At 39.9% G+C, this 21,841-nt stretch overlaps 1 protein-coding gene across 1 annotated transcript in view; it reads left to right on the top strand.

The window, feature by feature from the left end:
* Positions 1-4,453: 4,453 nt before the first annotated feature.
* The window catches only part of LOC136885347 (protein takeout), a 54,445-nt gene continuing 37,057 nt past the window's right edge, over positions 4,454-21,841 (top strand). The window contains exon 1 of the mRNA XM_068230278.1: positions 4,454-4,523. Coding sequence (XP_068086379.1) covers positions 4,454-4,523 — 70 coding nt within the window. The remainder of the gene's footprint in view (positions 4,524-21,841) is intronic.

The following is a 21,841-nucleotide window of genomic DNA, read 5'->3' as shown; positions in this document are numbered from 1 at the left end:
TTTTCAGCCTATCACTGGTTTCTTCTCCGATTTAGTGTGTAACTTTAAGGTAACCAATAAAACTGAGAGGGTGTGGCTTAATTATTCACGAAAGGTCTCGAACTTTCCCCGAGGGTTTATAAACTGCGGATTTTCACGTCTCTTGGCCATTCAACATCTAACTAAGTGTGTGTATGTGAAGCAGGAGGCGAGAGGTGCCTCTTTCATCAGGCAGCAGGTCTTCAGAAAGGTAATGGCTGTTTAACATCTTTATTTCTTGCTAGCTCCGCAGTTTAACCCTAGGGATAGGTCCGAAACTTTAACGATGTAACCCACTTTTCTGTAATGTAATTTTCTGCCGGCTTATGTAAATATTTTTAACTGTAAATCGGGGATAGAGAGTGCTGCTCGAGCTCCCCTTCACATTGGTTTGAGGTGACTACGTTTGTAACTGGTCTTTTCCTTTTCCGTAATGTCTTAAATTATTCTTATACGAGTCACCTCCATAGTTTGGGAATAGCCCCTGTTTCATCGGCCTAGTGCCTTTCAGGTTTTAGAATGAGTATTTAGGAGTGCAAGTACACGCCTCCATTAATTTTGGTACTTCGGGCCATTTACTTAACCTGTTCTTTTTCTGCTAAAGCACAGTAGGTTGGTTACAAGATACCTCCGTGTCGTTTTTATAAGTTGTGCCTTGATGGCAGTGTCTGGTATTGCCTTTAAGAGGCTTGAAAAACTGAGAGCGTGTCAGCTCTTTTCAAGTGTTGTAAAGGTGCCTCTGGGAGGCTTGACATTCAAATTTTGGGAGCATGTGCTCCAGGCATTAGGGGATTTCTGCCCTAAGTAAGGTTATTAGGTTGAGCGTGTAGCTCAGGAAGTGTAAAGTGAGGGCTTGAAGCCCAAGTTCTGTTTATACCACCAATCTTGTCTTCCCTAGACTTGTTTTTCTACCTTGTTACTTGTTGTCTTTGAAAGAAAAAGAGAGAAAAAATAACCTTGTTACAGTTTTAAATTAACTTTGATTTGATAGTTAGACCCATTTCTTCTTTCACCTCTGCAGATCCGCCAACCACGGTAATAATAATAATAATAATAATAATAATAATAATAATAATAATAATAATAATAATAATAATAATAATAATAATAATAATAATAATCGTATGGCCTCAACTATCGTGTGCAGACATTTAAATTTGACACCATCTGGCGGTCTGCTCTTGAATTTCGACGTTCCGTTTTACTCTAGGCCCACTAGATGGCAGACAGAGTAAACTGAAACTCTTGGGCGTCTGTGGCTGAGATTTAATGAATTTTGTCGGGTAAACACCAAATGTGTCACCAGAGTTCTTTTACATGCAGATCCCTCAAATGTTCGTAACATGCAGATATGTTTTCATCGTTCTTATCTTCAACGTAATTTCACTAAGTTTTGGCTTAGGGTTAATAATATCACCTGCTTCATTTTGGTCATATTCACCCGTTTCAAAGCTTTCTGCAGTGATCACAATTTCAACACTGTATTCGTAAGTCAGCTTTATACTGTAACTGCATTTATGTATTATTATTATTAAATGGTTGTCCGGATTAAGCGAAGTCCGAACCCATTAACGAGGTTCTACTGTATTAGTACTTCGCTACTGTCTGCCTATTGCGAAGTTTGGAGCATTCTTTATTTCTCGCTCGAGTAGATCCCACATTCGTCCGAAAAAAATTATATATTTCCCATGGTTTATACCGCACAATCGTAGATCCTTCAGGACTGCCCACGGTGAGTTTCGAACCGACCATCTCCGGAATGCAAGCTCGCAGCTACGTGACCCTAAACGTGCGGCCAACTTGCTCGGTAACACAATACTTTTACAAATAAATGTATTCATTTCAAGATGACCCAATAAATGGACACACACACACACAATTCTTATCAACCATTAATGACCACACTCACTATTGTTACCAGTTTACAAGTCTCTGTCCTCTTCACAGCAGGTAGTCCGGTTCCTTGGTATTATCCTTATTGAACGGGTCGCCTTACTTTCACGTTTACTCGCAGGTCCAGTCCCTTCACTCATACATCTGCAAACAGAGGTTTGAACACAGGGCTGCCACACCACACCATGACTGTTCCTTGGTCCGACTCCAGAGACAGTCCAGTAATTCACACAGTCAAGCACAGTGAACAAATAAACAACAACACCTCAACAATGTTAAACAGCAGGACAATACTCCTCACAACAATGACCATTAACATTGTAACAACCATTACTTCTGCCGTCAAGCTCCAATCGCTCACTCCGCGGCAGTCTAAAGTCCACAGTAGTACACACACATACAGTATTCCAAGGAAGTACTCTCCTCAGTACAGGAGAATAACGCCAGCGGAGCAAGCTCCAATCGCTGACTCCACGTCGGTACAGCTACAGCACTGTAGTTAGTACTCCAAGGCAATTATAGGTATAAAATGGCAGGGAGGGATTCAGTTAGGTGGAGATGTAGTAACCAGTCTGGCCTATGCTGACGACTTGGTCTTAATGGCAGATTGTGCCGAAAGCCTGCAGTCTAATATCTTGGAACTTGAAAATAGGTGCAATGAGTATGGTATGAAAATTAGCCTTTCGAAGACTAAATTGATGTCAGTAGGTAAGAAATTCAACAGAATTGAATGTCAGATTGGTGATACAAAGCTAGAACAGGTCGATAATTTCAAGTATTTAGGTTGTGTATTCTCCCAGGATGGTAATATAGTAAGTGAGATTGAATCAAGGTGTAGTAAAGCTAATGCAGTGAGCTCGCAGTTGCGATCAGCAGTATTCTGTAAGAAGGAAGTCAGCTCCCAGACGAAACTATCTTTACATCGGTCTGTTTTCAGACCAACTTTGCTTTACGGGAGCGAAAGCTGGGTGGACTCAGGATATCTTATTCATAAGTTAGAAGTAACAGACATGAAAGTAGCAAGAATGATTGCTGGTACAAACAGGTGGGAACAATGGCAGGATGGTACTCGGAATGAGGAGATAAAGGCTAATTTAGGAATGAACTCGATGGATGAAGCTGTACGCATAAATCGGCTTCGGTGGTGGGGTCATGTGAGGCGAATGGAGGAGGATAGGTTACCTATGAGAATAATGGACTCTGCTATGGAGGGTAAGAGAAGTAGAGGTAGACCAAGACGACGATGGTTAGACTCAGTTTCTAACGATTTAAAGATAAGAGGTATAGAACTAAATGAGGCCACAACACTAGTTGCAAATCGAGGATTGTGGCAACGTTTAGTAAATTCACAGAGGCTTGCAGACTGAACGCTGAAAGGCATAACAGTCTATAATGATAATGTATGCATGTATGTATGTAGTATCTGGCATGAAATGTGCATACATAAAACTGAATATTTTACAATAACAAGAAAACAATTCCTTATCAGTATGACTAGGCTTTCCCTACTCTAACACTGCCTCTGATGGAATCAAGAAATCAGCCCAGCTACCCGAGTAAGCACTGACGATGTGAGGGATGGTTTGCCGTGGGGAACCACAGTTGCATTCTGGTGACGTTATGCAGTTCCACTTGTAGAGTGAGTCCTTGCATCTTCCACGGAGTGACCCATTGCCTGCGCGGTAGATGAAATCCACTAGTTATTTGCACACCAGAAAATTTGTTGTGAAGGAACAAGTCTGTTGAAGATTCTTTCCAAACATTCACAGCGTTACAGTTGTTGTGAGCCATGTCAGCCGCATCACGCAAAGGTGTATGGCGTGACTTCAACCTTTGAAGACTGAATACAGGGATGTCTTCTTGTACCGGTAGTTGGTTTTTTTTTGCAGCATTACGGTACTCTCTTATGAGGGCGTTCAATCTGTGCCGAGCAGGTGGCCTAAAAAATCAGACTTCTCCCGTGCCTTCACATCTGATGAAATGGATGCCTCACTCAAAGAGCTGAAATCCGGTAAAACTACTGGTTTCGACGAAGTCCACCCAGAATTCCTCATACACACGGGTAAGAACGCCAAGAGAGGGCTGGCAGAGTTCTTTTCAGACATTTTAAACAATGGAGAAATCCCACCAAAATTCACGATGGCGAAGATAAAATCCAAGCAATACACACACCGTACTCCAAGGCAGTACTCTCCTCAGTACAAGTCGATACTCCGACTCCGGTGGGACCCAGATGACAACGAGCATTTCTGCCGACAAATTTCAATCGCGCATTTCACGTCGGTACGCGTATAGAACTCCAGTCAGTTCTCCACTCAGATACTCTGACGCCGGTAGAACTACCCTACTCCGACACTGATTGATGTAACAACCACCACCACACACTCGATCCTTCTACACTAAAAACACTCCTCGTTCGCTGGGTCCTTGTATTTACAGCTCCATGAAGTGTTACTAGAGTATTCAGGATTTGGCTCGTTACACCTCCCAGAAATTTCGCAGGGAAATCGGACGAAGAGAAAAATACAGGGAGAGGCCGGCCATGCCCTCAGGCTCCCAGCTGACTCACTACCCCCTGCCAGGAAGTACGGAAGGAGGCTACGACAAGGCTGGTAAGTAACAATATTTAGCCAGATTCACAGTTTACTCTAGTTATATTTCTTAACAGTACATTCATTCTTTTGTTTGTTAAACGTTCATTGCTTCCGCAGAAAGTTATTTCCTCTACGTAGACAATACCGTGCCTCATTGTTTACTAGGACGTAAACGTACTTGAATTAATGAAGCAAATTATAGCCAACTATGAAAGGAAAACGAAAGGTGGAATTGTAATATTATCGCACTTAAAATGTAACTGTTTTATCTGTTGCTCGAATAGAAAGTATCGTTCTAAAACACAGGTGTCAAAGCTTGTCCGCATAAAGCGCAGGGCCCCGTGCTACAAATACCTGTACACGCCTCCAGTCAGCTGTTTGGTCTACAAGTAATGGTTGTAACATTGGATGTGGCGTAAGGATTCGCATAGTAATTTGTTAGTGTGTTTGTATTTGTGTGCTTTATTATCGGCACGGTTCTTTGGAGAGATGCTACTTCAATTATTAATCACTACCTATCTGCATTTAGGGCAGTCACCCAAGTGGCAGATTCCCTGTCTGTTGTTTTCCTAGCCATTTCTTAAATGATGTCAAAGAAATTGGAAATCTATTGAACATCTCCCTTGGTAAGTTATTCCAATCGTTAAATCCCCTTCCTATAAACGAATATTTGCCCCAGTCTGTACTCTTGAATTCCAACTTTATCTCCATATTGTGGTCTCTCTTACTTTTAAAGACACCACTCACTTAGTCGAGCAGCTCGTCTTCTATCTCCCAAGTCTTCCAAGCCAAAACATTGCAACATTTTTGAAACGCCACTCTTTTGTCGGAATCACTCAGAACAAACGAGCTGCTTTTCTTTGGATTTTTTTTTTCAGTTCTTGAATGAAGTAATCCTGGTGAGGGTCCCATACACGGGAACCATACTCTAGTTGGGTTCTTACCAGAGAGAGCGCTAAAGTTTGTCCTCTCTCTCCTCTTCGGTGATTGTATAGAACAGACTATAAAGAAAATCAAAGAGGAATTTGGAAGGGGAATCACAATCCAAGGAGAGGGAATAAAAAATCTGAAATTTGTAGATGAAAATGTAACTTTATCTGAGTTTGCGGAAGATCAGGAAAAAGTGATGAATGGTATGGACAGAGTCTTTGAGAAGAAGTTCAAGAGAAAATAAATAAATCCAAATCAACGAAGTCAGTTGAAGCAGGAAATATTAAATTGAGAAGTAGACGAATATCTTTACGTGGGTATTAGAATAACTAAGAGTGGCCAACGTAAGGAGGGCATAAAATGCAAACAAGCACAAGCAAATAAGGTCTTTCTTAAGGAAAGAAATGTACTCACCTCAAACATTGATATAGGAATTAGAAATATGTTTGGGAAGTGTGGAGTGTGGCTTTGTATGGAAGTGAAATATAGACGATAAGTAGCTCAGAAAGGAAAGAGAATACAAGCTTTCCAAATGTGGTGTTACAGAAAATTGCTGAAGGTGAGATACGTATCTTGAATTACGAAAGTAGAGAAACGGAGAGAAGGACGATTCGGGTAAATTTGACCAAAACAAGAGAGAGAGAACGATAGGTGACATTTTAAGACACCCAGGACTTGAATATCAAAAATGAAATTTAATTCGGGTGCTAAACTTAAAATATACATGTCTAGGAGATTATGAAGGTAACTGATCACTTACATATGAGAAAATAATGTATGACGGAGCAGAAGAGAATGAGAGAGAGAGAGAAGGAAAATCCGAGGGGAAGATGTGTAACTGAGGGAATTTAATAAGGTAAGGAATGAAGAAGATCAGAAGATGACGAGATCCAAGTTCGATTCCCGGCTCTGCCACGAAATTTGAAACGTGGTACGTGGGCTGGAACGGGGTCCACTCAGCCTCGGGAGGTCAACTGCGTAGAGCTGGGTTCGATTCCCTCCTCAGCCATTCTCGAAGTGGTTTTCTGCGGTTTCTCACTTCTTCTTCAGGCAAATACCGGGGTGGTACCTAGCTTAAGGCTACGGCCGCTTCCTTCCCTCTTTCTTGTCGAACCAAACCAAACCCCATGGCACTACAGCCCTTGAAGGGCCTTTGGCCTATCAAGCGACCGCTGCTCAGCCCGAAGACCTGCAGATTATGAGGTGTCGTGTGGTCAGCATGACGAATCCTCTTGGCCCGTAATCTCGGCTTTCTAGACCGGGGTCGCTATCACACGGTCAGATAGGTCCTTAATTGTAATCACGTAGGCAGATTGGACCTGGAACCAGCCCTCAGGTTCAGGTAAAAATCCCTAACCTGGCCGGGAATCGAACCCGTTGCCTCCGGGTAAGAGGCAGGCACGCTACCCCTACATCACGGGGCCGGCCTTCCTTGTCTATCCTTTCAAATTTTCACATCCCCCTTCACAAGGCCCCCGTGCAGCATAGCAGGTGAGGCCTCCTGGGCGAGGTAGTGGTCCCCCTTCCCAGTTGTATCCCCGACACAAAGTCTCACGCTCCAGGACACTGCCCTTGAGGCGGCAGAGGTGGTATCTCTCGCTGAGTCCGATGGGAAAAGAAACCCTGGTGGGTAAACGGGTTAAGAAAGAAAGAAAGAAAGAAAGAAAGAAAGAAAGAGATTAATACTTTTGGTAATGAGGGTTACAGTAGAACAATGAGAAGGTAACCTTTCACGATATACAGTATCCATTGCTGATCTGCTGCCTGCTGGCTGGGCCAACTTTCACATTCCTTCCTAATTTGTCAGTGTAAATACAGTTTCGTCTAGGTCCAGGTTTCTTTTTTATATAACATTCTAGGTCACCGTTTATCAATGAGCAAATCACATGGACCCTACATTACAAAGCAGATCTGTTGACAAACAGTCGCTTACAATTGCTAACTATTACAACGATAAATACTGTGGCTGACCCCACGGTTGTTATAAATATTTCCTTTGTTAAGGAATGTTGCTGTTTGGGTATTCAGTCCTTAGAATGGTTCGATGCAGATCTCAATACTACCCTATCCTATGCTAACCTTTCCATTTCTACGTAACTACTAGTATTCTGCCTAGTGGTAGGTCCCTGCCAATGTTCCTTGTTTTCAGCTTCTTCCTTCAGTCTGCGGTGTCTCCTCCCATCTTTCATGTCATACAGATGTTGAATTCTTCTTCCTCGTCCTACAGTTCCTTTGATCTTCGTGTATTAGCCCTTCGTGGCTAACTACGTGTCCGATCCAGTTGGCGTTCGTCTGAAGAATTGTATTTAGAATAGTTTTCTTCTCTCCAACTAGGTACATCGTATTTTGTAACCCGATATGTCCACTTGGTCTTCTCTATTCTCCTCCAACACCATATTTCAAAACTTTCTAGGTATTGTTCTCATGGTCCACGTCTCTGCTCCGTACAGTGCAATGCTCCAGATGTAACTACTACATCTACTTGTCATATTCATACCTATGTCTCCCCCTACCGTTCTACCGCCTACACTTCTCTCAAAAATCAAATGAACAAGTCCTGGGTGTTTTAAGATGTGTCCTATCATTCTATCTCTTCTTCTCGTCAAATTTAGCCAATTCGTCCCTTCATTCCTGATTCGATCTACTAATCTCATTTTCAGCATTCTTCTGAAACACCACATTTCAAAACCTTCTATTCTCTTTCTTTGTGAGTTAGTTATTGTCCATGTTACACTTCCACACAATGCCGTGCTCCAGCAGAAAGTCTTTAAAAACACCTGAAAATTCCTGTATCAATGTTCGAAGTTGGCAAATTTCCTTTTTTTTTTTTTAAGAAAGGCCTTCCTTGTTTGTGCTAGTATGAATTTTATGTCCTCCTTACTTCTGTCATTCTTAGTTACTCTACGACCCGAGTGAAACCATTCATCTACTTCCTAACCTAATATTTCCTTCGTCATCTGGCTTCCTTCCACTGCACTCCATTACTTTTATTTTGGACTTCTTTATTTTCATCTTGTAGCTCTTCCCCAAGACTCTGTCCATACGATTCAAGCAATTTCTCCAGGTAAGATAACAATATCATCGGTAAATCTCAGAGTTTTGATATCCTCTACTTGGATTGTGATTCCGTTTTCTCTGCGATTTCCTTCGCCGCCTCGTCTATATAAACAATGAAAAGGAGAGGGGACAATGTGTAGCCTTGCGTGACTCCTTTCTGGATTGCTCTATGTAGACTTTAGTGTTGGGTGGTATAGTGTTAGAGATGTGGTGGTGAAGGTGATTTTTGTTTAAGAGGAAGTATAAATGGGCAACCATCCTCTATTAACACTAATCAGAGAAATAAATGGAAGGGCTTCGACACTTCGATAAATGAAGGTATCGGCCAAAGAGAGAGAAGGGCCAGGAAGGGCGTGAAAATGAAGGACTCCCTAGGCCTCGAGTGCTCTAATAGCTTCCAGGCCGGAAAAGAGCAAGAGTTGATTAAGGGAAGTCGGATAGGGTAGATGAAAGTGAGGAGCTGGTACATGTAAGTGGAAACAATGCCCATCGCCAGACCACACTCCCAAATTCAGAGCCGCTAAGGCTACTGTTAGAGAGTACATGAGACGAACAATGATGCCCAGGGAGGGGTGGATCTTTCCGACATCAATTTGTAAATTGCATCGCACCCTGACCTTCACAGAGTGTACACAAGTGCATCCTTATCGTCCATCTTGACACACATGTGCAAGAGCAAGAAACACGACGGGGCTTGGTCTGACAACGTTTATGTAACTCCAGACATTATTACGTACCTCCTTCTCCTCCAAAAGAAAGAAAGCTACGATATTTTACAACGAAATCTCAATCGCAGAGTGGCATTTGAAGGCTCCAGCTGTAGTGGTGGTTACACAACGCGCTAGCAGCTCGGCTAGTCTAGTGGATAAGCAGTTCCTGAGCAGACAGCCACACAGGTGAGATGGTTTCTCACTGCCTCGTGCTCCTGCTGATACCCAGTTCACAGCTCGTGGCGGGTTTCCTCACGGAGAAACGTAAGTTCAACTGTATACAGTATATAAAGTGACATTTCCTGATAAGCTGACTGACTGACTGACTGACTGATTCATCATCGCCGAACAAAAACTACTAGACGTAAAGAAATGAAATTTTGGGGATACATTTACATTAGAGTGTAGGTACTCACTAAGGGAGGATTTTGGGATATTCCATCGCTAAGGAGGTAAAAAGGGGGGTGCATTTTTAAAATGAGTATAAGCATATCTCAAAAACTGAATCGTTCAAAGACGTGAAAATTTGGTATTTGGAAACTCCTTTATAAATAAAGAAACGGTTATTTCTTGTTTTCGGAAAATTCACTTAGAAGGGGGCTGGCGGTAAAAATAAGAGAAAAGGGGATTCAATCCCTTTTTTTTTTGCTATTGGCTTAACGTCGAACCGACAGATAGGTCTTATGGCGACGATGGGACAGGAAAGGGCTAGGAGTGGGAAGGAAGCGGCCGTGGCCTTAATTAAGGTACAGCCCCAGCATTTGCCTGGTGTGAAAATGGGAAACCACGGAAAACCACCTTCAGGGCTGCCGGCAGTGGAGTTCGAACCACCTATCTCCCGAAGACTGGATACTGGCCGCACTTAAGCGACTGCAGCTATCGAGCTAGGTATCAAACCCTTTTTTAATAGGATACTTATATCTCAAAACCTGAAGGTGTTACAGATGTGAAAATTAGTACATGGAGTCTCCTTTAAAGAAGAAATGCGTGTTTTTTGTTTTCGGAAAATCCATTTGAGGGAGGGGGTGAAAAGAAGTGAAAAAAGGGGGGGGGGGTGAATTTTTAAAATGAGTATATCTGATAAACCAACAATTACAGACGTAAAACTTGGTATTTGGAATATCTTTTAAAGTTAAAGAAACACGCAATATTTTGCTTTTAAGTGAAAAAATTGAAAACGAGTATATCTCGAAAACTTACCAATTTTTACTTCTGTAACATATTATTTGTAATCTCCTTTATAAATAAAGAAACACGTCTTTTTTGGTTTTCGGAAAATTCACTTATGTAGCGGGGTGAAAGGGACAGAAAATGGGATTGAAACCTTTAATTGGGATACTTATACATCAGAAACTGATTATGTTACAGAAATTAAAATTGGTATTTGGAATCTCCTTTAAAAATAAAGAAACATGTATATTTTTTGGAAAGTACACATAACGGGGAGGGGGGGGGGGGTAGAAAGGAGTGGCGGAGTTGAAATTATGAAATCTACGCGAGCGTGTGACAATACGTCTTTAATATAAACACCACGTTTGTCCCGACTACTTTTCGGTGTCCCCTTTTAACTCCATAGGAATAATAATAATCGTATGGCTTCAGCTACCGTGTGCAGACATTTCGATTTGACGCCATCTGGCTGTCTGCTCGTCAATTTCGACGTTCCGTTTTACTCTAGGTCTGCTAGATGGCAGACAGAGAATAAACCGGATCTCTCTTGGGCGTCTATGGCTGAGATTTAATTAATTTTGTCGGTTAAACACCAAATGTATCACCAGAGATCTTTTACATGCCGACATTGTACGACATGGAGTGTCGAATGGACTTTTTTCCGCCCTTCAAATATCCGACTACCTCTGCCGGGTTTGAACCCGCTATCTTGGGATTCGGAGGCCGACATTCTACCACGGATCCACAGAGGCAGAGGAATGAGCTAATCATTTTATTGGGTATTCACAGTGGGTCAATTGCTGTAAACTAACAACCTTCCGAGGGAGGGATTAATTGGACGGAGAAATTCTCAAATGTTTAAAAATTCAGAGGTTACATTTCAACACAAATCTCTTTTAATTAGATATATATTACAATGGCGTTTCTTCTGCCGGTTCGCTCCGGTACGCGTACCAGTAAATTTTAAATTGTAAAATATTGTGGTGAAGGTTTGTATTCATTGTTTGAAAGTGCCTCCACATACATCACTTGATGTCGAATTATGGCGTCAGAAAGTGTTCGATAGATTAATAACTTTAATCCACTGGCCGAGTTAGCAGAGCTTGCATCCGGGAGATAGAGGGTTTGAACCCCACTGTCGGCAGCCCTAAAGATGGTTTTCCGTGGTTTCCAATTTCCAAACCAGGCAAATGCTTAGTTAAGGCCACGGCCGCTTTCTTCCCATCCCTAGGCCTTTCCTACACCATGGCCGCCATAAGACCTATCTGTGTCGTAAATACAAACGTCATCATAATAGAGTTCAGTCTGCAAGCCTCTGTGAATTTACTAAACGTCGCCACAATCCCGGATTTGCAACCAGTGCTATGGCCTCATATAATTCTATACGTCTTATCTTTAAATTGTTAGAAATTTAGTCTAACCATCGTCGTATTGATCTCCCTCTACTTCTCTTACCCTCCATAACCAGAGTCCATTATTCTCCTAGGTTACCTATCCTCCTCCATTCTGCCATTGTTCCCACCTGTTTGTACCAGCAATCATTCTCGCTACTTTCATGTCTGTTACTTCTAACTTATGAATAAGATATCCTGAGTCCACCCAGCTTTCGCTTCCGTAAAGCAAAGTTTGTCTGAAAACTACCGGTGTAAAGATAGTTTCGCCCGGGAGCTGACTTCCTTCTTACAGAATACTGTTGATCGCAACTGCGAGCTCACTGCATTAGCTTTACTGCACCTTGATTCAATCTCACTGACTATATTATCATCCTAACATACAATCTAAATACTTGAAATTATCTACGTGTTATAGATTTGTATCACCAATCTGACATTCAGTTCTCTTCTATATCATACGTACTGACATCAATTTAGTCTTCGAAATGCTAATTTTCATACCATACTCATTGCACCTATTTTCAAGTTCCGGGACATTACACTGCAGGCACAATCTGCCATTAAGAGCAATACATTGAAAAATAAATTCGTCCATACTTACTGAACGTATCATAAAGTATATGATACCGAATCGCTTCTACAGCACTACTCTTTCGACTGTGCCTGCTTAAAATTTGGAAACTTCCATCGTGTGACTATGATCAGTCTCACTTCACTTACTGTTCAATTAAATTTATTGTTTTTTGTCCGACTAAATTGTTAGCGTGCTGGCCTTTAGTGACAGAGGTTCCAGGTTCGATTCCCGGCAGCCTTGGGAATTTTAACCATCATTGGTTGATTTCGCTGGCACGGGGGCTGGGTGTATGTGTTGTCTTCATCATCATTTCATCTTCATTATGATGCCCAGGTCGCCTACGGACGTAAAATCAAAAGACCTGCACCTGGCGAGTCAAACATGTCCTCGGACACTCCCGGCACTAAAAGACATACGCCATTTCATTAATTGCTTTGCGTGTTTTGGTTGCGTCTGTTGTAAATTCTATGTGTTAATTTGTTTGTTTCGTATGGTCTTTATCAAAAGTAATGAACTTGAAAATCATTCAGTTCTTCTGTTCCGCTCCGGTTGGTAAGAAAATGAAAACTTTCTTTCTTTCTTTCTTTCTTTCTTTCTTTCTTAATCTGTTTACCCTCCTGGATCAGATTTTCTCTCGGACTCAGCGAGGGATCCCACCTCTACCGCTTCAAGGGCAGTGTCCTGGAACTTCAGACTTTGGGTTGGGGGATACAATTGGGGAGAATGGCCAGTACCTCGCCCAGGTATCCTCACCTACTATGCTGAACAGGGGCCTTGCGGGGGGATGGGAAGTTTGGAAGGGATATACAAGGAAGAGGGAAGGAAGCGGCCGTGGCCTTAAGTTAGGTATCATACCGGCATTCGCCTGGAGGAGGAGTGGGAAACCATGGAAAATCACTTCGAGGATGACTGAGGTGGGAATCGAACCCATCTCTACTCAGTTGACCTCCCGAGGCTGAGTGGATCCCATTCCGGCCCCCGTACCACTTTTCAAATTTCGTGGCAGAGCCGGGAATCGAACCCAGGCCATCGGGAGTAGCAGCTAAATCACACTAACCACTACACCACAGAGGCGGGCAAGAAATTGAAAATTTCTGAGATTAAACCAAGGTAATGTATAATAGACATCACGTAAGCATACACACTAAAAGGCAAATACCGCCGCCCTATTCTCTTCTTTTTATGGCTCATCACTGCTGCCAACTTCACTAGGTACATAACCATAACTATCAACAAACTAACCTCAATATAAGTATCAATAATGTAGAAAATGATAATAAATGATCAGTCAAGGTGTTCATAATTAAGTCGGTTTTCAAGTTTAATGAGGAATTAAGGAAATACACTCTCTCTCACCATCGCTCAAGTTCATGTTATATATTTCTGCCTTTATTTTGATATACGCATTACCCTATTCTTCTGTGTTTGCCTGCTGTAAATACTTCAGCTCCATTCTTGAAATATGCTGTTATTTGTTGGACTGAAGAGGAACTACACTCTAATGCCTATTACTCACGGTAAAATGTTTCGTAATATTTGTTACACAATTAATTTTATAAAAATTTGGTGAAAACAAGTTGTGTTGCTCACGGTAAAATTATTTTATAAAATCCGTGGAAACATCAGGATGGCCAATCATGAACTTACTTCTCAACTAAGATGTGTATGTGCTGCCACCTATCGATAAACTTTTAAACTAAGAATCAGCTGTTCAACTTACAGTGTGGCTCCAACAAACAAAGCAAAAACTTGCTGCTTTAGCTGAAATTATATGTTGTACAGTGGTAAAAAAGAAGAAACAATGCCAGGAAATATGCTGGACTTGGGATTGGATCAAAAGAAGAGAAGAAGGTAGAGGATGTCGTGATGTCAGCTTCGCCGATTGGTTCGTTTCGTAAAATTAATTTTACGGAATAGAACGTGTCCTATTTTATGAAAAGTTTTATCAAAGGTTTGATAAAACTTGAATTTGACCGTGAGCAACAGAAATTTTATAAAATTAAATTATTGTACAATAAATTTGACAGAAAATTTTACCGTCAGCAACAGGCATAACAATACACACACGCAAATATATTACTTGTACATATGCCGTACGTCAATAAGAATATTCAAAGACTAAATCTGCAAACCATACGAAAATGGTGACAAGACAAGGTTAGGTTAGGTTAGGTTAGGTTGATAACGAAATTTCCTTTCCATTTCAACTGATCTGAGCTTTATAGAGGAGGTAATGTTACTTTCCTTTTCGGAGGATTTCTTGCAGATTCTTCTTGCTTCTCAGACATCGTAATCAAATCCTTTCGTAAGTATTGGACGAAATAAGACCGTAATTAATCAAGTGCTGCGTTCGTCATTGAACACCTACGACGTTATTAAATGAATTATCCGAACACGCCACCATTCTACTTACGTGGTATTACCGAAACAGATTTACAATCCCACAAGAAAAGAAAATATGCTTTAATTATACCCGAACATGTAACGCTAGTGTTTTTAACAATACGGCAGAGGTGATAAGTAATTCTTGCAAATCACGAAATAAACCATTAGTGTATAGCGCCACCGTGCCAGATTAACAGCAACTGTAGGACGTCGTGTCGGCGAGTAGGGTCCCTAAACTGTGTGGTTAGCGACACTAAATCGAACCGAGCAGTATGAGTACCTTCAGTATTGACAGGGGAGAAAGAGTAAGCTTGTACCCTCAGTGTATAGGCATACGAGCCACGGAGTATAGTCTGCTAAATATACCGTTTTTACGCGAATAATACCCGCACCCTAACTATAGGAAGGCTGATTTTGAAAAAAAAAAAGCCAACATTGACGCAAATAAAACCCGCGCCCCAATTTCGTGCCTCAATTGTTTTTTTAAATGTGCGGGTATTATTCGCGGAAATAAGGTAAGTTCGTGTGAAAATGCTGAGATGGAATCTGTATAAGCTGAACACGTGGTTGTGGCTACCGAATATGCGGTCGTGAATGAAAATCTTCCCGAGTGTTGGACTCCAGTAGTGATGGGATAATCGAATACAAAATTATCGTTCATTCGATTATTTCATTTCATTCGATTATTCGATTATAATTCCCATTCTGATATTTTCGACTATTCATTCGAATGAATGAGGTAATCGAATAGTGAATATTTTTTTCCATTCGATTATTTTTTCAATTATTCATTCGTAATTACATTCGAATGAATGCTTCCGAAATAACTGAATGGAAAGTAATTTTATTAAGACACTTAATTCACTCATTTAGTTTCACCATTTGGACATACGTTTGGAAAAAGGCGTATTTCTATTTTTCATAAGAGTTCATCTATTCGCTTACTTCAATCGATTTTCCATCCGACACACTTAAACCGAAAAATTGATTTATGACGCATCCGGATATTCTATGCGACACAACTGAATGATTTTGGAAACTTATTCAATTATTTAAATAACCGGATGGAGGTTATTCCATTATTAAACTTATTCGATTATCGCATCGTTAGACTCCGCAGTAAAAAACTTAATTTTTCGGAAAAAAGTGATTGGTTAATCATGAAAAATAATAAGCTCTCAATATCTCAAAAAGTGATCGAGTGAGTACTGGTTAACTTTCTTCCAAAAAAAGTACCACTGTATATTACTAATACATATGTATAAAAGTACAGTAAGACTTGCTCAAAGCGGAATCGCAAAGGACTAAATTTGTTTTCCGAATTAGACAAGATTCCGCATCAAACAAAGAATTGTCTTAGCCTTTAAAACACCAATAACTCGCGAGGGGTCTTTTAGACGGGTGCATACATTTTTTATTCTTTCTAAATACTTTCACGGTGCAAAGCTTTCTCCTTTGCTGTACCTTCCAACGTGTTGATGTTCGCTGTTCTCCCTTTCATCACCAGTCATTCAGAGGAAAGCTTTGTCTGTAAGCCTGGTTGCTTCCACCGTGCGCGATGTTCGCCGTCTGCGGTCTTTGTTGTCGGTATAGAAGTGTTTTGTGAGTTTCAAGGATATATTATTCTTCAACAATACAATGTGTTTTGCTACAAAAACTGGTCGACTATTTACGGTCGAACATCGATATCTCGAATCACCTTGCGAGATATCGACACTTCGATTTGTAGAGAATACCGTTTCTGAGCACATACAGCACACAATTGAATCATATGTATCTACCGCCTTATACTGAATACGGTATTTTTTACAGTATTTAGAAATATACTTACAAACTCATACTTTACGGCATCGCTTTAATTACGACCCTTATTAAAGTAATTTTTAGAAGATAGAATACGGTATATACAGTAGTGGAACAAGAAACATACCTCCATTGACTCCTTTGGAAAAAAAAAAATCGTTAGTCTCTTCTGTTCTTTTACTGTTAACCTCCTATTCTTCCACATACTTTTCAACAACAGTTATTGCTGTGAGAAACCCTGTCATTTATATTCGACTGACTCTGTATGCAGGTTCGAAACCATGATTCGTAATTAGAGCTTTGTCATCCACCACTTCCGGGGTTACCGAGCTCGATAGCTGCAGTCGCTTAAGTGCGGTCAGTATCCAGTAATAGGGAGATAGTAGGTTTGAGCCCCACTGTCGACAGCCCTTAAGATTGTTTTCCGTGGTTTCCCATTTTCACACCAGGGAAATGCCGGGGCTGTACCTAAATTAAGGCCACGGCCGCTTCCTTTCAATTCCAAGGCCTTTCTTATCCCATCGTCGCCTAGGACATATCTGTGTCGGTGTGACGTAAAGCAAATAGCAACAAAAAAGAACTTTCGGAGTTGCTTTCGTACGTAACCGGTAATGAATTTACACCAGAAAAACAGCGAGGTTTTGCCAATTTTCCGATCACTAGAAGTTTGTTTTTCGGTTCCCGTCATTCTTTATTATTTTAACTGTTCCTCATAAAACACAAATTCTGTATTACACAATCAATGTTGTACAAAATTCGTGCTATAGAGTATTTTTTGCTTCAAGGGAGAAAACATTTTCTTCGAGAATTTCGAATAATAGAGAAATAAATACACGTGAAGATTAGGATAAAAAGGCCGGGAAACTGAAGTTACTTCGAGATACTGAAAATTGGAGTAATGGAGGTACCGAGGTTCGAATCTAATACGATGCATTTTGTTACAGAAACAACTGTTTCGTTTTATGAATACATTTTTCTTCAGTAACACGATGTGTTTTGTTAGAAAAACCTGTATTTTGTTTCATGGGTATATTTTTCTTTAATAATACAATGCGTTTTCCAAGAAAATTTGTATTTTGTTTCATGGATATATTTATCATTAACACAATGTGTTTTGTTATTTAAAATATCTGATATTTTGTTTCATAGATTGTCTCTCCTTTAATAATAAAACTTGTTTTGTTATAAAATCTAGTATTTTGTTTCATGGATATAGTTTTCTTTAATAATACAATGTGTTTTGCTATAAAAAATCTGATATTTTGTTTCATGGATTTGCTCTCCTTTAATAATAAAACTTGTTTTGTTATAAAATCTAGTATTTTGTTTCATGGATATAGTTTTCTTACACAGTACAATGCGTTTTGCAAGAAAAACGGGTATTTGTTTTATGGGCATGCTTTTCCTTAAAAATGCAATGTGTTTTGCTACAAAAATTAGTATTTTATACCCCCTGGTAAAATCGACCGTGCGCGACCCATCATGCAACTATTTTGACGCGATTCCTAGCGGTATAACCACCACCGTTACACAAAACATAATACAGTATACAGTATTTTTAATATTATTTAGAGCTTACCTGTTTCTGCCTACATAATATGACACTCGGCTATCCAGATTGATGTGCATAGTGGGACCTTTCCCTTGCATTCCTCCTGTACTCTTTCTACCACTTCCTTAATGTTCTCACTATTTTGACTAATCATTTCCTTAACGTTTTCCTGCATGTCCTCCTTCAACTCCTGCAACTAACAAAACACTACTTTCATTAAATGAATCCCCCTTCGACTCAAACTCAGGACTAGGGTTGATCAACATGAAACCGACATTTATCTAGGGTTACCTTAACTCAACTTCGTAAAATTTTCGCAATTAACCGAATTAAATCCAAAACATAGCCTCACTACGGCTATCTCGAAGTTGCCTCTAATTTACACCTGTATTTTACCAATAGTATATTCATAATAAAACAAAGTATCCTGTTAGCAACTATCAATTTTGAATAAATTTGTAAACCAATACACAAATTAAATACCAACACAAGTGGTATATTTCACCCGCCCCCTTGTCTGGCGCATAATGCTAATAAATTATGTCATCCTTCCAGTGCTGAGGCAGATACACATAATACAGTGGGTAATATTGTCCCAAAACTTACCGTCTGAATCCCAACTTATTGCCATTTCGTAATAAGTTCAAAGGCCTGAGGTTACATTTCCCCCACCGCGTAAAACTAACACCAAATTTAAGTAAACATTTACTATTAGTAATGAGGCCTATTGCAAGTAGTACCTCCTGACTAATACCCATGAATACGATTACCTGAAGGGTATCGATATTTATTTTTCCTCAGATTAGGGGAAAATTATTATATTGTTTCCCTGGATTCAATTGAATCCCTATTTAATTTCCGGGTACGTCAATTACTTTGAATGACCGTCATGGTTATTGCCAATTTAATAGCAACCACAACTAACTTATATTCATTTTCCTCTAACCTTCTAAAATGAATTTAAATGAAATTCGTCATTCATTTCAACATATTGGTCCAATTATCTGCATCGGATAATACGAACTAAATTAGTTCCTTATCATAATTGGCCAATCCTATAAATTTTGAATACGACATCACAATACCTTGCGCCCATTTTCGCAAAATAAAATGCTGAAAAACCTACTTCGGCAAAAGCCGAAAATGCCTAAATCGTTGGGCGCCAAATGGGACTTTTCCCATCAACCCCCATAACTCATGGAACCATGTGATCATGACCCATTCGGGGTAATTTTCGCCGTCACATGGTCCCATGAGGTATGCGGGTTGATAGGAAAGGTCCCAATAGTACTGTGATATACTGATTTGTAAATTATTATTATTATTTAATTCGTTATGCCCAACTAAGGAGCGCGTGTGAACTTATTTAGCGCAACGTTTCTTTTTGTCTTCCCAAAATCTCTTCAACCTTTCGCTGTGCTTCTTTTTGCGTTCTTCCGCCCATCCTGTAGCTTGTCTTTTAGGTTGATCAGCAAATTGTCCGGCTCCATGGCTAAATGGTTAGCGTGTTGGCCTTTGGTCACAGGGACCCCGGGTTCGATTCCCGGCAGGGTCGGAAATTTTAACCATAATTGGTTAATTTCTGTGACAGTGGGGCTTCATCGTCACTTCATCCTCATCAAGACGCGCAGGGCGTCTACGGGCGTCCGATCGAAAGACCTGCATCTGGTGAGCCGAACTTGTCCTCGGACACTCCCGGCACTAAAAGCCATACGCAATTTCATTTCATCACCAAATTTGTGTTTGATTATGATATTCCTGATTTTTTCTGTCTTGATGATTTCTTCATTTATACCAATTTCCTGAAGATCTTTGTTTATTTCTGTAAGCCAGTTGTTGTGATTTTTTAGAGATACCGCGAGATTTAGTATTTTCTTTGTTAGCCTATTCTTATCCATCCTGATCAGATGACCATATAATTTTAATCTTCTTTTTCCAATGGTGTGTGTGATGTTTTCTGTTACTTGATAGATTTCCTGTGATTTCCTTTTCATCCAAATGCCACTTTCACATTTAGGTCCTGGAATTTTCCAGAAAATTTCCCTGTCTCGTTTTTCGATGTTTCTTATTTGTGATCTGGCACCAATTATCAGAGTTTCTGATGAATAAAGGGCTTTTGGTTTGACACCTGTGTTGTAGTATAGTAATTTTGCATTTTGGGATATATATATTTTGTTGTATCTACTCCAGACAATTTTGTGTGCTTTTTGTAATTTTGTAATTCTTTCTTTCTTTGCTTGCTGACTTATCCTGTTTGGTTGTATAATTTCGCCTAGGTATTTGAATTCATCTACTTGGGAGAATTTCCCATATCTAGTGATTAGAGGATGGTTGTTAATTCCTGATGTTGTACCTTCTATATACTTTGTCTTTTCATATGAAGTTTGCAGACCTGTTCTTGCCCCTATTTCATGAAGTTTTTCTACGGACTGGAGTGATTCTTGTTTGTTGTTGGAGACGTCTACCAATATTGATCTCTTTAGTTTCATTTTTCCATTTTCGAACTACTCTCTGACCTCTGTTGTAATTTCGAATGGTTCTGAAATTTCTCCTAAAAATTTAACTTTCGCTGTTGTGCCTGTTAGAGTTTGCTTGATAAATTCTCTTGCTTTTCTGTCGACTTGAAATTCCTCGAGCATGTTGAATAGAGTCTGTCAGTGTATTGAATCACAAAGGCAATTATTATTTGTTTTGTTTTACGAATTTGTAAAATAGTTTTTAGGTTTAAGATTTGTTCTGGACATGATTTTCATTTTCTAAACCCTGCCTGATATTCTCCAATGAGGTGGTAGGTTGGTTTTTCTACTCTATTCAGCAGGGCTTCAGAGAAACTTTTGTAAACGACTGATAGTAAGAAAATCCCTCGGTAATTGTTTTGCATCTGATTCATCCCCTTTCTTGTGGAGTGAGTGAATTAGTGCACATTTCCAGTCTTCTGGAATTTTCCCATTTTTTCAAATGTTCTGTATGATTTCTTGAATTGCGTAAGCCATTTTCTCACCACCTGTTTCCAACATTTCAGCAATTACCCATATTCTCCTGGTGCTGTATTATATTTCTATTCCTGAATTATTTGCTTGATTTCTTCTAGAGTGAGAGCTTATGAGTATGGATTTGGCGTAGGTTTCTCAAATGTTTAATTGGTTTTGTGGACTTTCACAATTTAACAGACTTTTAAAGTAGGTAATCTACAAGGAGTTTGCACTTTCCTTGGTTATTTGTTTCTAATGATCCGTCTGGACCTTTGAAGCAAAGACTGGGCGCTTGGTAATTTTGGAGTTCTTCTTTAAAATTCTTGTAGTAGTTTCTAGACTGTTTTTCTGGAAGTCATTGTATATTTTCTTCAGAATGGTTTGGTCTTCTTTTCGTTTTCCTGTTCTAATAATTTTATGTTTCCTTCTGTACTTTAAGGAATTCTTGCCATTTGATTTCAGATTTATGAGAGTTCCATATTTGCCGTGTTCTAATTCTTAGTTCTATTGTTTTGTCACATATGTCATTCCTTCATCTGTGTTTCCGTTTTCTAGGCGGTGTGCCAATTTTCTGGGATGCCTTGCATACTACATTGTTTATATTATTCCAGTCTGAGGAGACATTTGATGATAAATTTACAAGGAAAATATCGAATTTGAAAAATTCTGGTTTCTTGGTGTTTTCATTGTTCTCATTTTGGACCTGTTAGGCTGAAACTTCACTTTTACTAAGGACAAGTAATGATCTGAACCTATAATTCCTTTTTTGACCTTAACATTCATGACTTC

The sequence above is a fragment of the Anabrus simplex genome, chromosome 14 (genome assembly GCF_040414725.1).
Source record: "Anabrus simplex isolate iqAnaSimp1 chromosome 14, ASM4041472v1, whole genome shotgun sequence".
NCBI lineage: Eukaryota > Metazoa > Arthropoda > Insecta > Orthoptera > Tettigoniidae > Anabrus > Anabrus simplex.
Note: the sequence above shows the minus strand (reverse complement) of the source record. Positions and strands in the feature narration are given on the sequence as shown.